The sequence below is a fragment of the Chenopodium quinoa genome, unplaced genomic scaffold (assembly GCF_001683475.1).
Source record: "Chenopodium quinoa cultivar QQ74 unplaced genomic scaffold, ASM168347v1, whole genome shotgun sequence".
Classification (NCBI taxonomy): Eukaryota; Viridiplantae; Streptophyta; class Magnoliopsida; order Caryophyllales; family Amaranthaceae; genus Chenopodium; species Chenopodium quinoa.
This window is the reverse complement of record NW_018743292.1, coordinates 12,285,925-12,302,092: the sequence shown is the minus strand read 5'-3', so window position 1 is coordinate 12,302,092 and position 16,168 is coordinate 12,285,925. Positions and strand designations below refer to the sequence as shown.

The window sequence follows — 16,168 nt, the reverse complement described above, 5'->3', positions numbered from 1 at the left end:
ATCTATAATCTATATATCTATTTAAACAGTACAATACTACTACATACTTCTTTTTTTTTTTTTTTTTTGAGACATACTACTACATAATCTATATATCAACTTTATTAGTATAGATTTATAACTATTTTAAATTAATTTTTTTTTTTGAAGGATAAATTAAATTTAATTAAAATACCATAATATAGTATTAAGATTCTTATTATGTTACACGTACGGAGTAGTAACTAACATTTTGATAAACATCAAACACTTAATTTTAGAGGGAAAGTAATAAAAAGCTGTCCTAGAATCATGGCCTTAAAAGCCAAGTTTCTCAACAGACCAAAAGGATCAAACAAGGGCATGTGCAGTTGAGCGACAAGTAACTAATGAGTTGATAAGTCCTGTCTTCTAATCAAACTGCTAAGTACACCACACGTGCTCAAAGTAGACCCACTCTTATATAATTCCATGTCTATATATATATAACCCATAGTTCATGCATCTTCTCATCAAAACATACATCAACAAATAATTTGCTTTCTAACCTACACAAGATTAAAACTTCTCCCTTTGGTTACTAGTTCAAACCTTTCAAAACTGTGCTTATCACCTTAGTTTTTGTCTTAAATCTAGCAATGGAAAAGAGCAACGAAATCTCAAGCTATCATAATGATACAGAGTTGAGATTAGGCTTACCAGGAACTAATGGATCTGAAAAGAAAAGATCATTTTCAAATATTAGTGAGGAATCTACTTCTGGTATTGAAGATTGTCATGACGACCACCAAATCTCACAAAGAAAGTAAGTTGATGAAACTTTGATATAAATCATATTCGCTTCACCTGATATTTATCTAGATTTTTTTTATCCTCTATTTATTAGTCACATACCTCATGATCACGTTACTAATTGATTTTTTTCTACTTATAATTATAGGGTTCAAGCAGTCGGATGGCCTCCTATTAGGTCATACCGAAAAAATTGCCTTCAAGCTACGAAATCACAAGAAGAAGGCACAAGAATGTACGTGAAAGTTAGCATGGACGGAGCTCCTTACCTTAGAAAGGTTGATCTAAAACAATACAATGATTACAAGGAACTCTTAAAGGCCTTAGAAGAGTTGTTCAAATTTAAAGCTGGAAAGGATGAACCAACTTATGAAGACAAAGATGGAGATTGGATGTTGGTTGGAGATGTTCCATGGGAAATGTTTATTGGTTCTTGTAAACGACTTAGATTGATAAAAGGATCTGAAGTTAAAGGGTTGGCCTAAAAAATCTAATTAATCAACTTTTTTGTGACAAATACACCGTAAATACTTAGTATAATTTTGTGAAGAATGATTTGCAAATCACAAAATTATGTAATACTCTATACAATACTATATACTTGGTTTATTAGATCAAATTTTTATGTAAGATCATCATCCTTTCTTTTTTTTTTTTTTTTTTTGCCAAGGTGTAAATGAATACTCATCTCAATTTTATTTATGTTATGAAAATTGCAAAGTTCTCTTATAATCTTGAATTCTTGATCAAAAAATAAAAAGTTCTTATAATTATAATAATTATTTTTATTATTATTATCTAAGAGGCAAGAGCTTCATACGTATGGTTGGAATAAGTTATATAATTTTTTATTATTTTTATTTTGAAAGAAGTTACTAATTTATTCATCAATCAAAGCCTTTCTTGGCTCAATGACAAGATATAAAACAAGAGGTAGACATTATTTTTGGTGACCACTTGAAATTATTACGGTTAAAAATGATCTTATCCATTGTCCAAATATCTTTTCAGGTGCGATTGCATTTAATAGGTCTTGATTAACAATAACAATTGGTGATTACAAACAATAATAGAAAAGGATTATAAATAGAGTAATATTAGAGAAAATAAATAAAATTTAGGCCTATCATGTTAGGAATAATTAAAACAATAATTGAGCAAAAAACTCAATAATATACATGACATAATTAATAACATTATCAATAACAAAATAAATACTTGTACAATAATGTTAGTATATAACAAATACATAAATATAAGAATATGGATCTACATCACAAATATACACAAAGTATGATAAAATAACCATTCAAAAGAAAATTCAAAAAGGATTTAGAAAAAATAAAACAAAAAAAAGAAGATATGATTTAATATTGATGAACCATGGCCCTAGGGTTTTACCAATACCACCTAAAGGATCCAATCTAGTGTGTCTCAAGTAATGGTCGAAGATGAATAATGAGGGAGTTTTTATGGCGGAGTTTTGATGGTATTTTGAATGTATTTGAAGGTATTATAGGGTGTTTGAAGGATTTAGAGAGAGAATTAGGGTTTATGGACAAGAAAAAATAGGTTTAGTGGCTGTCAAACTATGTAATTCAATTGGTTGGATGCCCATAATCAAATGGAAACAAGAAAAAATAAAATATAGGTCAAAGGAAATATTTGTATCCGAAATGGGGTTAACGTTGACACAATGCTCTGATTTTAATTATGAGATTTGAATATGTGTTTTTCCAAATGTAGTCTAAATAAACAGCACACTGCACACTTCTTTAGTAGAATGCACTAGTCTTTGTAGTATGCAATAGACTTTGTAGTATTTTGTAGGTCATAATAGTTGGTCTTAATTAAGCTCGAACATGGGATATACTCATATACTCCGTAGTAAGAATAATGTTAGGGAAATCTAATTTCTTCCAACCCAATTGCCCTAGCATCAATCATTATTTGTAGTTAAGCCTAGTATTAGTATTTTACTCATTTCATTCATTAAAAATCTAAATTGGGTTTATAATGTATCAACGACTCTCTTAAAGGTACGGTCTATCTAGCCCTCTAAAGTTCACGAATAAAAGTAGCATTGGTTGATGGCTTGTATTGGCTTGGTTTTAGGCTTGTTTGAATATTAAAAGATCGTGAGTCAATTAATGTTAGCATTAATGAAATGTTTGACTTGTGAGTTGCGACAAACGAATTTGATTCTTTGAGATAAAGGTTAAGCTATTATCATCATTAGACGCTATCATTGAGGAGGCACGATTAGTTGTGTACAAGTTTTCGCCTTTAATTTCATTTATTTACAATTGAAAAAAAGTTGAGAGTTGAGAATATATAATCAAATGGTCATCTTGCCTTAATTTTTATGCGTTGTTGTGTACTGTATACTATGGACTTAAGTTTGTGAATAATCTCTTAGTAGTTTTTTTTTATTTATTTAATTTTTTATTTTTATTTTTTTTTGAGGGAATTTCTTAGTGGTATTTTATAATCACTTATGTTTGGGTGTTCAACCTGATCCCTTTTTGGGCCACAAAAAATTTAAGCCCAAAGTGAGGTTTAATATAGTCAAAGTTGGCACAAGCTAGACTGTGGACCACATGACAACCAATTAGTTAAGTCAAGGGCGGATGTCACTTGAATGATACAAGCGAAGGGTATTTATTTAGGGATGTCAATGAGACGAGACAATGTTGGTGTTGACCTTCCCATCCTCAGCTTAATTAATATTTTCATCCTTATCCTTGCGATGGGTCCAAAACCCATCCTCATCTTAGGCCCAATGAGTGCAAGTTTTGAACCATTCATGCCCCACCTACCAACAACATGGATATCTATACCCATCTAATTCGCACCTTTCTTTGTGCAAAAAAAAAAAAAAAAAAAAAAAAAGAAAAATCCCTCCTTTCTTTCCCGCCTCACCATCCAACTAATACTCATCTTAGACATGACTCAAAATATTACGTAATATATTTATCCATTTAAATATACTACCAAAAAAAAAGAACAAAGGTAACCAAATAAACGTTTTGAGTATTACATAAAAAATATGTTAAAAAAAAAAAGAAAAGAAAAAATAAATAAAAATTTAGAGATAACAATTTGAAATGACATTTTTGTACTCTCTGTGTATAAAACTCAAATTTTTGACAAATCTCAAACTTAAGTTTTCACTGAATCTTACCGTCTAACGCAAGTTCACTAAAATATGATATGGATCATTCTTAACCTAATTTATTGTGAACTGCTAAACATCGCCCGCAAATCTCTACATAAAACCCCACAAATTTTAAGTGAATTGACACATTTGCCCACAAATTAAAAAACACACTCTCATCTTCTCTCTACTCCCATTTTCTCTCTAAATTTTTTTTAAAATGTCGAGGCGGCAAGGCAAAGAAGCGGCGGCACCGGAGGCGGAGGGTAGGCGGTCACGCGGTGAAAAGGTATTTTTTAATTATTAAAAAAAAAAAACGTGAATTGGCGCCGGAGCCACGGTCTTGGCGCTTGGCCAAGACGCCCAGGCCACGGTGGCGGCGCCTAGGCATGACGCCTAGGCCACAGCGGTGGCGGACGGAGACGCCGCCACCGTGGCCTGGGTGTCCTGGTCAGGTGGCGCTTCGTATTTTTTTTATTTTTTTTATTTTTTTTTCAGTTTTTTTTTATTTTGTTTCATTTTTTTAGTCTGTAATTTTTTTTTAATTTTTTTCAGTTTTTATTTCATTTTGTTCTTTTTTTTCAGTTTTTTTTTTGGATTTTATTTCCAGTTTTTTTTGTTTTTATTTTTTTTTGTATTTTTTATGTGTTTTGTTTTCTTTTTATTTTTTTGTTTTTTTTGGTTTTGTTTCAAATTTTTTGGTTATTTGTTTTGTTTTGGTTTTTTTTTTTTTATTTTTTTTTATTTTTTGTTTATAATTTTTATTTTTTTTGGTTTTTGTTTATGTTTTTGATTTTTTTTGTTTGTTGTTTATAATTTTTGGTTTTTGGTTTATATTGTTTTTTTTATGTTTAATTTTTTTGTTTGATTTATTTGTTTGTAATTTTTTTGTTTTTGGTTTATGTTTATATTGTTTTGTTTATGTTTAGATTTTTTTTTCAAATTTGTTGTTGTTGTTGTTGTTTTTTTTTTTTTTTTTTTTTTATGTTTATATTTTTTTTTTCAATTATTTGTATATTGTTTTGTTTATTTAATTTATTTTTTTTATTTACCTTTTTAGGTTCATATTTATTTTGTATGTGTTGGTATTTTTTTTTGTGTGTATTTTCTAATTTGTTTAAATTTTTTTTTCCGGTGTTGTGTACTTTAATTTTTTATGTCAATTTGTTAGTATTTTTTTTTGTGTATTTGATATTTTTTTTGGTTAGGTATTTCTATTTTTTGTTGTTGATACTTTTGAAAATAGATATATTAATATAAATAATAATAATAATAATAATAATAATAATAACAATTGCTATTATTTTCCGTTATTTAAATAGAGTTAGGTATCGCATTTTCGAACTGGTGCGGGGAAGAGTATGGACCTAATTAGAAGTACAATCTACTCAATGGAGAGCTCAGGATCCACACGTTAGATCCCGTGGTACTTTGGCCTCGGCTCGCAGAGAACGGGTGCACTATTCTAAGGACGATGAAGATGATGATGGTGATGAGGAGGAGGAGGAGGAGGAGGAGGAGGAGGAGGTGGAGGTGGAGGAGGACGCAGATGAGGAGGATGTGGTGCTTGGGATGGACGATCAGAGTGGACCATATGATGATTACGGTCCATTCAGTCAGAGGCTTGATGATATGCATGAGACGCATAGGGTAGATGTGCGTGCGTAAGGGTAGAGATGGTAGATTTGTTAGTAGATCTGGCACATCATCTGCGTCCACTGTGTCTGCAGTTAGCAGAAAACGGTCGAGGGCCGTTAATGATTCTTGGGTAGTGAGGGGTGAGGTGGCTAGGGGGCCTGTAGACGGGAGTGTGATTCTTAGCTTTCTAGGACACATCGCTACCCGTATCTCGGAGGACCAGGAGAGGGCTTTGGATACGGGCATTTTGAAATGCCAAACCCGGGAAAAGACTTGTAACTTTTTGCGTCATTGGGCTGAGGCTTGGCCGGAGGAGAGTGAGATGGTCGACCGATTGAGGGGCACTAGAGTGAGTTACCTTCCTGACACCATGCACGATAGGATTGACTCAACGCCGATCACGACTTTCGTTGAGCGATGGCAGCCGGATACGAACTCTTTCCACCTTCCGTTCGGCAAGATGACGATCATGTTGCATGACGTCGAGGCCATCCTTGGGATTCCCGCAGAGGGAAAACGACTTTCTGTTGTGACTGATGCGGATCAGACAGATTTACTAGCGGAGCTATTGGCGGTGGACAGGGCTGCGCTGTACAGCGCGACGCTTGGTGTTTGGGACCACGACGGTGTGAAGATCGCAGCCGTTTTGCAGCGATGTCTGCACCAGGCTGCACGTAGGACGCATGACACACAACTGGCTGCATATGTCTTCCTTCTTCTCAGGTGTACCTTGTTTCCGGATAAGAGCGGAAACAAGCTCAGGCCACGCGACTTAGTTGACGCGTGTGAGCCTGACACAGTAGGCCAGTATTCTTGGGGGTCGGCTACGTTGGCGTATCAGTATCGCCAGTTAGGATTCTTGAGTCGGGCTGACGCAGCAGGTATCACTGGATTTCTGACATTGTTACAGACCTGGGTATACGAGTATTTTCCTGCGTTTAGACCACACCGCAACCTGGTTCCTATTGGGGATGGGCTGGCACGTGCCTCTGCGTGGAGTTCGCGGTTCGAGAAGAAGTCCGTTGACCGCCTCCGATCGATACGGTTATTGCTTGACAGGATGTCCCCCTTACAGGTAAAGTGTATAAATTAATCGTAATTTTATATTTTGATGCATTTACTATATGAATCTTACTGATTTGAAAAAATGTGCAGGTGAACTGGATGCCTTTTGGCCAAAACCCTAGTAATAGGGTACCCAGGACCCTGTACACGGGACTGATTCAGTATCGTGAGATCGTAAAGGCGTACATGCCCCAGCGTTGTCTTCGCCGGCTTGGATTTGTCCAAGTTGTCCTTCCTCCACCAGCATGGCCCAGTAAGGCGGTCCGATCTGCGTCGTCGAAGGAGTACGTCGTCCAACGGCCGGAAAGCATGGTTGCCACGGGAGCAATTTTCGATGGTTGCCCGCCTATGGACTGCGGAGCTGCAGCGGCCGCCAACTGGGGTGACTGGCATGTGTGACTAGCACTACATGGAATGGTACAGCCGGTATTCGCACCCGAGGTTGATCAGAGACCTTCAACTTGGCGACGCCGATGATGATGATGTGCCACCGCCCACTGCCGTGGATGCGGTATGTCTCATAAAACATTTATTGTTGTGTGTTTTTTTTATTTTTATTTTTAATACATCGATAATTAATTTTATGTATGTCGTTGTGTGTAGTGGATGGGAAAGATGATGCAGCTAGGACAAAGACTCTTTCAGGAGAGGGACAACATGACGACTGCATCAGGCACAACTGTTATTGATGATCTGGAACGGGCCCTTGAGCAGTGGCAGTGGGCGTCACAGAGGGATTACTGATCTGTGGGCATTTTATTTATATAACATTTTGTATATTATAATAGTAGGTTGTAAAATTTGACATTATCTTTTTAGTTTGTAACATTTGAAATTATTATTTTAAGTTTTTAAAATTTGACATTATCTTTTCATTTTGTAACGCGCAAGATCTAATTAGTGTGCATGTAAGATATAAATTTAGTCAAAATTAGATGACGAAAAATAAATAAATGGAATAAAAATAGCAACAAAATTACAAGGTTACATAGAAAAGGTAGGTATACGCGTGAAAAACTAAAAGGCAGCTAGGTTGTTCCACTGCTGCATCCGGTCATGATACAGCGCGCATCCCAACCCTCTACGCTTGTTCTACGAATGGTGTACCACCGAGGTATGATCGGCGGAACCGTAAAACCGGATGACAGGTCCAATCGGATGAAATGTCTGTATGACGACCCCAGAAATGCAATAGCAAACTCTCTTACCAGTCTAGTGACGGTTTCACGCGAACACCAAGAGAGAACCGTGGTACATGGATAATAAGCTCGACTATGCAAACCAAGGCCAAAATGCATGACTGCACACTTGTAGAGATCAAGTGTCGCGTCGAACCAATGATTTTGACCGCAAGGTCCTCCTCCCCACCGGATACGCTGTAGAGACCTATCCAAGTCTTGGTCGTACACATGGCGATAAACGTCTCGGTTTGAGGCGATTTCACTGTACATCAACTGACGCACTAAACCGTAGTTGTCTTCACCCATCTGAAACACATCAGCCACGACCCGGAATCTGCAGTTACCATCTGCAACCACATCATTCAACCCGTCCAAGTATGTCATGATGATGTTCGGGATCCTGTCCTTATATGGAAACTGTTCAACGTCCATTCTTCCTGTTGCACATATCAGTAAACACAATTAACAAGTCAACAGTAAACTAAACAAACATTCTAAAAAGTAAAGTAAAGTAAAGTACTGTACCGGTGCCGGGCATATTCACCGACGAAGAAGATTGGCTACCACTTGATGACGATGTACGACCACGGCCACGACCACGACCACGAATGTATTCAAACGCACTCCTGTTCCGCCTTGCTTGTCGACCTTTAGGTCGCTCGACCCCTTCAGGTTCCTCGTGATCCAAGCATGACGTGTTGAACATGTCATGAAGTACGTGGGTAGCATCATGAATGATTAAAGGGTGACTGGAGGACACTTGGTCAAACATCAAACGAAACTGCTCCAACTCCTCCTGTTCACGGTGGACCGTCTGTGGAACAACATGCTCTCCAATAACGAGCGTCTGCCAGAATGGATGAACTTGATCAACATGTAACAATGCCCTATCTTGCGTAATTACGCGGTGAATGGTGCATGCACAAGGAAGTCCATGAGTCACTGAAATAGTACATTCGCACCGAATAGCCACTTCATCACCCAACTCCCTCATTCGGTTGTGCTCGCTCAGAATCAACCCCAAGCAGTAGTGTGACACACGACCATGGAGAATCTTAAATATGAAATGGCAATACATCATGCCATGTCGCCGTCTAGAGTCCTCGAGAGAGTTCTTGATGCCGTTCTTTTGAGTGTCAATTGCCTTGTTTATTCTCTCGAATAATGTATCTAGAGCAGAGGTGGAAGAATCAATCTAGTCCTTCAGCTTTATGAGCGCTCTCAACTGTACATGTTGTAGTGTTTCCAAAATGAAAAACTTGGTTTGTCCAATATTTGACAAACTTTTCCCTCTGGGGTATCCACTGCTGCATCACATAGTCGACCATTGCCAGGCACCATTGGTACGCATCTTTGAACTACTCCAAGGCTCGATCGTACTCTGCCTCTGTGGTAGCTTGCAGGATCTTCCGGCACTTACTATTTACCAATCTCTCGACTGACTCTAAATTCTTGTTGAACAAGTTGTAGGCTTTGACTTTCACACAAATGTTAATGTGCCATGTACACAGTAAATGCTTCGACTCTGGAAACAGCTCCGCTATAGGGGCAAAGAGACCTCCCTCACAATCACTGACGATGGTTGATGGCTGAACATTAGGGCCGATGTAGTTTCTCAACTTCTCCAACACCCAATGATAACTCGCAGCCATCTCATCCTTCATGACTGCATAACCAATCAGAAAGTTATGGTTTGTTGGAGCCATCCAACCATCTCAACCAGTGGGAACTTGTACTTATTTGTCTTGTATGTTGAATCGATCAAAATCACAGATGGCCAAGACGTGATCATATCAGCACAATCAGGATGCACAAGGAATAAATGAGCCACCTCCGACGTGTCTTCATCAGATTTAAACTAGAACAGATAACCATGTGCTTGTGCCTGGTGTACAAGTTGCTGTATAGGATTCCTTCCCTCTGACCGTTCAAACCTCAATTTCTGTTTGACGTTGTAGATGTGTCTTCGCAGCAGGACTTATGCCGCTTAACTGTCGATGACCCACTTCATATACTATCATCTCATGGTTCTAATACCCCCATTTACCGTAACCCTTCACTTCCCAACCGTCACGACTTTGCAGTTCTCGAACTTTTACTCTGAACTGACAGCCACAACCTTTCCGCTTTGTATCAAACCGAATCGCTTTACTGAAATCTCGTTCCTCCCTTTTGCGATAACAGTCGCATTTCAAAATGCGATCCATTCTACCATCCCGTTGCGATTTATGACTTGCTACTACTAAACAAAAACCTGATCTTATTGCAACCTGTTTTGCCCAATCAATCGCTTGTTGAGCATCTTCGAACAGACCATCATGTACAAAAATCCCACTATAATCATTTCCGTCTCCACCATAATCCTGCAACAATGACATATAAATATAATTACATAAAGATTAAATTAATACATTTGACACAAAATTAACACAGAAGTAATTTCTAAATTTTAAATTTCGAAATTTCATTTTAACGCATAATACATTTAATTTCTAAATTTACACATAATTAACACAAAATTAACTCGTAATTATATATAAAAGTATTCACACACATACAAAATTAAAACATAAATTTTTTTATTTTTTGAAATTATTAACACATATTAAAACATAATTTCAAATTAAACCATAATTTTGTTTTTTTTATATAAATTATTAACACAAATTTAAAACATAATTTCAAATGAAATTTTGTTTTTTTTTTAAATTATTAACACATATTTAATTTCAAATTTATCAAAGTTAAAAAACCAAAAAAAAAAAAATTGAACACATAAGTAATTTCTAAATTTTAAATTTCTAAATTTCATTTCTATATTTAACGCATAATACATTTAATTTCTAAATTTATACAAAATTAAAACAAAATCAACACGTAATTATATACAAAAGTATTCACACACATACAAAATTATAAATTGGTTTATTTTTTGAAATTATTAACACATATTACCACATAATTTCATATTAAACCTTAATTTTATTTTATTTTTATAAATTATTCACACATTTTTCAAACATAATTTCAAATAAAATTTTGTTTTTAAAAAAAAAAAAATTATTAACACATATTTAATTTCAAATTTATCAAAGTTCAAAAAAAAAAACAAAAACAAAACTTTAAATAAAATTATAAAAACAAAAAAAAAATCAATGGTGGAGGTGGCGCCTGGCAGGGACGCCGCCACCGTGGCTGGGGCGCCTGGCCAGGACGCCGCCACCATGGCAGTGACGTTCCAGCCAAACGCCACTACCATGGTGGCGGTGTCCTCGCTAGGCGCCCCAGCCACGGTGGCGGCGCCCCAGCCACGGTGGCGGCGTCCCGGCCAGGCGCCCCACTTACCACGGCGGCGTTCCGGCCAGACTTCCGACACCAATTCGTAATTTTAAACTGCTTAGTACCTCATTTGTTCCCGTGGGAGAATTTGAGAAGGGCATGTTTTTTTAAAGTAAGAAAATGCTTCAAGAAATGGTGAAGATGTATTCTATACAGAGGAATCTATTCTACACCACAGTGACCTCGAATGAGAATGTCCTTCATCTGCAGTGCAAAAAGAAATGTGGTTGGTCGCTACGGGGTACTAAAACAAGTGAGCACTCGCGTGGCTTTACCCTAGTCACATACAAAGGCCCGCACCGGGACTGCGGTGACATGACTCGCGTTAGCCGATCCCCATGGTTTGGTAGCTCGGGTTCTCGGGGTTCAGCTAGGTCCCGACAATATCAGAGGCTCCGGGTTGAGAACCGGATGGATACGCGAGACTTTTCGTGTGCTGCCTGCGGACGCTAATGGCGCCACGGTTCAGAGACACGCTCGAGCATACCTATTCCTGCTCATCTCGGGCGTGTTGTTCTGCAACAAGAGCGGGAGCCATCTGCAGCTTATTTACCTACAGCTGGTAGACCACGACTGGGATCATATCCATGGCTACAGCTCGGGTAGTGCCTGTTTGGCGACGTTGTATCACCAGCTATGTAGAGCATCCCACCGTGGTTCTGGCGAGATCGGAGGTCCTTTGATTGTGCTTCAGGTAACCCATCTAATTATCAACAATCTAGTTTGGCAATTACTTACCTAGTTTATACGTAACCTAGTTTTGTATTTTTGTATTACAGTTATGGGCTTGGGAGCACATCCATGTAGGCAGACCAGGTAGGCCTGCTGTACATCGTCATGGGCAACAAGATAGGGACCAGCAGTACCAGGCGTACATTGCTCAATCGCTCCCTACACCTGACGAGGCGTATGGTTGCAGGTTTGTAACAATTGTCATTATTTTAGACCTCATACGGTTTTATTTTGCTGGTTGACAAACTAAAACATTTTTTGGTATTAGGTGGGTGGTCCCTAAACTGACACATGCGCATGGGGCGAGGGGTCTTCCGTACTACTGAGATGCCCTTGACCGACTCACCGAGGATCAAGTGGTAACTTAAAAGGAATTTGTAAACATTTATTTAATATGTATACTGTCTGTGCACTAACCTATTTATGGTATTACTTTTGATGTGTTATTGCAGATGACATGGGATCCGTGTGTAGCTGACTTAGTTGATGACATGCTTGCACATCTGCTGGATCATCAGGCAGAGTGGCGTGCCAGGACTCCCATGATCTGTTTCGAGGTTGTGGAGAGTCACCTACCCGACAAAGTCATGCCACAGTTTGGACTACGCCAGCCTGTCCCCAAGTAGTGTGGGGAAAGGGGGAGAAAAACTAGTTAGTGGAGCATATGCTTTACATTGACCTATGGCAGCGACAGTTGGAGTTCTTCGTCGTCGGTGATTTGATGATTACTGCAGGCGGCGGATATGGTGGCGATGGTTGATGCACTATCAGACGCCCTTGCAGACAGACCCACCAGAGCCCAGGTCAAGCGGGTGCGAGATATGGGCGCGGCTACCTTGCAGAGGTATGGTCACGACTATCTCGTCCACCCGCGGGACGGTTAGGGACGCCACTCCGTCCATTCACAGTTCGAGTTAGGCTAGAGTAGCGGTGGAGGTGATCCTACGTCACCTAGAGTCGCAGAGGATTACATCATCCACAGTTCTGCGCCCACCCTTACTCCGGAGGACCCATCGTCCAACTAGCAGACTCCGCCACCGCCCCCAGACCCATTTACCACCATTACTCATTACAGGCGGCGTCGTGTTGGACAGATGGACGACAGACAGGATAGAGAATCGTTACCCCGAATAAATGAGTCAGGATAGTATTATCTGATTTATTTGCTAATTGGATTTTCTAGTCTGTTGTATATAACACTTACATTATTAATATAATAAATGTTTTTTGAATGAATCTGTGTGTGGTTTGAAGTTTAATTTCCTTATTTGTCCAAATCGGACTTATGTCAGTCAAAATAGATCATTCTAGGCCGACATATAGCAAACAAAAAACATTTGGCTCCATAATGAGAAACGGGGTAGAAGCGATGGGCGGTCGTGGTTAATGTGGTGGTTCATGGTGGTTGTAGTGCTGTTGGGGGTGGTTGGTGTGGTTTGAAGTGGCTAAGGGTGGGCGAAAGTGGCAGGAGGTGGTGGTTAGTGGTGGTCGATGGTGGTGGGGAGGTTATCGAGGATCGTGAATGGCGATGGGGATGGTGGTTGAGGTTGGGGTTGGTGGTGGGGGTGGTGTTGGAGGGTGTTGGCTGAATGAGGGATGGGGGTGGTAGGTTGGGGGCTGACTTTGGAGTGAGGAAGCTGCTGCTAGTTGTTGGCTGCTGCAGTCCAACAAGAAAAACGCTGTCTGGGACAGCGTTTTATGTACAAAAAGAAATTGTACATAAAACGTTGTCCCAAACACCATTTAATTCATAACATAAAATGCTGCCTCAGTCAACGTTTTAGTGTATTTGAAATGTTTTTTTTTTTTTTTTTTTTTTTTACATTTTAAAAATCAGAAATTACGAAATTTAAGAAAAAAAACAAGTCAACATCGGACAGCGTTTTACAAATTGATTTTTTTTTAATAAAAACCAGGGTATAAAACGCTGTCCGAAAGTTTAATTTGGTAAATAATTTGGCCACAAGTCTAGCTTAAAAAATTGTTTTGTGAATAAAGCTCACTTTGGCTAATTATCCCCAACTTTTGCTGTTTTGTTGTTGTTGTTTATTTGGTACATTAAATGGACAAATTCAAGCCTGGCAGAGGATGCTACGCGCTTGGCCCTTCTTGCCAGCCCACATCCTTCAGCATATCCGTTGTATTCTTAGTTGGGCCTTGTCCCTCAATTGTCTATCACACCTTCCATTAAGGCCAGTTTATACTTCCTTAATTATGAATCAAAACAATTATAGTCTCCAAATTATTAGTCACGTTAATAGTAAAATTTGAATTAGTAATACATACTTCGTATGGTATAGGTTGGCGGGATATTTGTGATTGTCAATTCAATACTTGCTCGTTTTATCTTTATTTTTTGTTCTAAATGTTATAAATTTTAAAAAGTAGTGGAGCATGTGTCATCCAGGACCCTCACTAAATTTCCTCACATACGAAGAAGTATTTTGATGAATATGTGTACTATAACATGCAGTTTTATGAGTAAACTTTATGGTAGTTCCATGAACAATCCTTTGCGACTACAAACTCATATCAAATGGATAGTTTGGGCTTTAGAGAGCTCCAAAGACGTTGATAATTCCTTATAAAGTGAGTAATTAAGTTTTAAGAGACTTTCTCATGCTAATTTCTTGTAAGACAATAATCAATACCCGTACATAATCCCTAAATAATAAAGGTACTATTCTCACAGTTGTTTATTGTCTGTCTAACATGAAAATTTGTCGCTAAAGATTATAAAAGATTACCTATGCAATGGTAAGAACTACTCAATAAACAGAATTATCTAGCTGTACAAACATATATGCTTTAGGTTGTTGAATAAATGGTATTTTTAATCATAATGTTATACTTTTAGTCCATAAGGCAGTACTTTAATAATCACGGCTGTTTGGGAATAATGAACATAGATCTTAATCAACGCGACATAACTACTTTCTGCTTGATTAATCAATTAACTAATTGATTAATTAATTAGTTTTTTAATTAGTTAATTAATTAATTATTCGGTTTTCATTTTGGAAAATTATTTTGTTAGTTATTCCGCTTTCGTAGAGTGTTCCCCTGAATCAAAGGCAAGTTGTACAGTTGATGTTGGGTAGGCTAAAGCACTAGCTCTAAACGCGGCACATTTTATTATTGTTAATTATTATTTGCATGAAATTGGGCGGTGGAATTAATCATTTAAAAGATAAGATTTATGGATTCTACTATTAAAAAAAAAAAACCAAAGTTGAATTTTTTTGGTTTTAATTTTAAAAAATGAATCAATTATGTCGATTCTGACCTTATGCTATAAGAAATTGAACTTTCAATTAGATTTGAATTTATATGCTTAAAGACTTAAGTTGGAAATTAAAGTTAAAATTCATAAACTTACAAGTCTAAAATTTTTAAACATCCCTAAATTAAAACTAAAATTCATAAACTTACAATTCTACAAACTTAAAACATCCCTAAATTTGAGAATACAAATTTACAATGTCATATATGAATGTGTTTCATTACTAACAAATTTTTTTATTTTTTTTATTTTTGTTAAGTTTAAAATAAAATTATTTAATGTACTCCTCTTGTCTCTAAAAGTTAATTTAGTGTGAGTAAGATATTCAATATTTCTAGATTGTATGATAGTATGTACTAGGTAAGATTCATATGAAAGATTGTAAGTTGTCAATCTAATAAATGATACTTTGATTCCTAGTAACAAAAATTCTTTGTTAAATTATACATTGAAGACCTTATTTTACTTTGGGATGAAGAAATAAATTTAGATTATGATAAATGAGATGAATTAAACTTAACTATACTACATTAAGTTTTATGCCTTTAAGTTTCTTTATACAATCAACTCTTTTCATTTATATAATTGAAATTCAACAATAGATTCATCTAAGACAACATAGTAAAATCATTGAATATGGTAGATCCGCCTTTCCCCACATTCCAAGAAGGATTACAAAGAATTACTATTATAAACTTGTTGATTCAGAACAAACTACTACTAATTATACGCTAATTAATCTTTAATAAAAAAAATATACCTTAATTTATAATTAAGGTTAAGAAGAACTTCTAGTTGTATAGTTAGTTAGTTACTACCGTCACATTTAATTAGCCGTCCATAGGAATTAACAAAGAATGTTCGAGCTAGCTTATTAGTTATCTTTTTATTTTCGGGTAGTACGAATTATTAGGTGTTTCAGGAAACATAGTGGACAGTACAGGGAACAACCGAAGTAAAAGAGGGGTGAATTTTCTTTTTCTTTAACATTGAAGACAAAAT

At 37.0% G+C, this 16,168-nt stretch overlaps 1 protein-coding gene across 1 annotated transcript; it reads left to right on the top strand.

Moving 5' to 3' along the window:
• Positions 1 to 467: 467 nt before the first annotated feature.
• On the top strand, positions 468 to 1,398 carry LOC110737082 (auxin-responsive protein IAA4-like). The gene is made up of 2 exons (XM_021917451.1): positions 468 to 784; positions 920 to 1,398. Exons 1-2 carry the CDS (start codon positions 618 to 620, stop codon positions 1,254 to 1,256), a joined length of 504 nt encoding a protein of 167 aa, XP_021773143.1. The 5' UTR covers positions 468 to 617; the 3' UTR covers positions 1,257 to 1,398.
• Positions 1,399 to 16,168: the final 14,770 nt, after the last annotated feature.

Coding starts and splice junctions, on each gene's coding strand:
- LOC110737082 (XM_021917451.1), top strand. CDS start 618: ATGGAAAAGAGCAACGAAATCTCAAGCTATCATAATGATACAGAGTTG. Junction 785..919: donor CACCAAATCTCACAAAGAAA/GTAAGTTGATGA, acceptor TTATAATTATAG/GGTTCAAGCAGTCGGATGGC.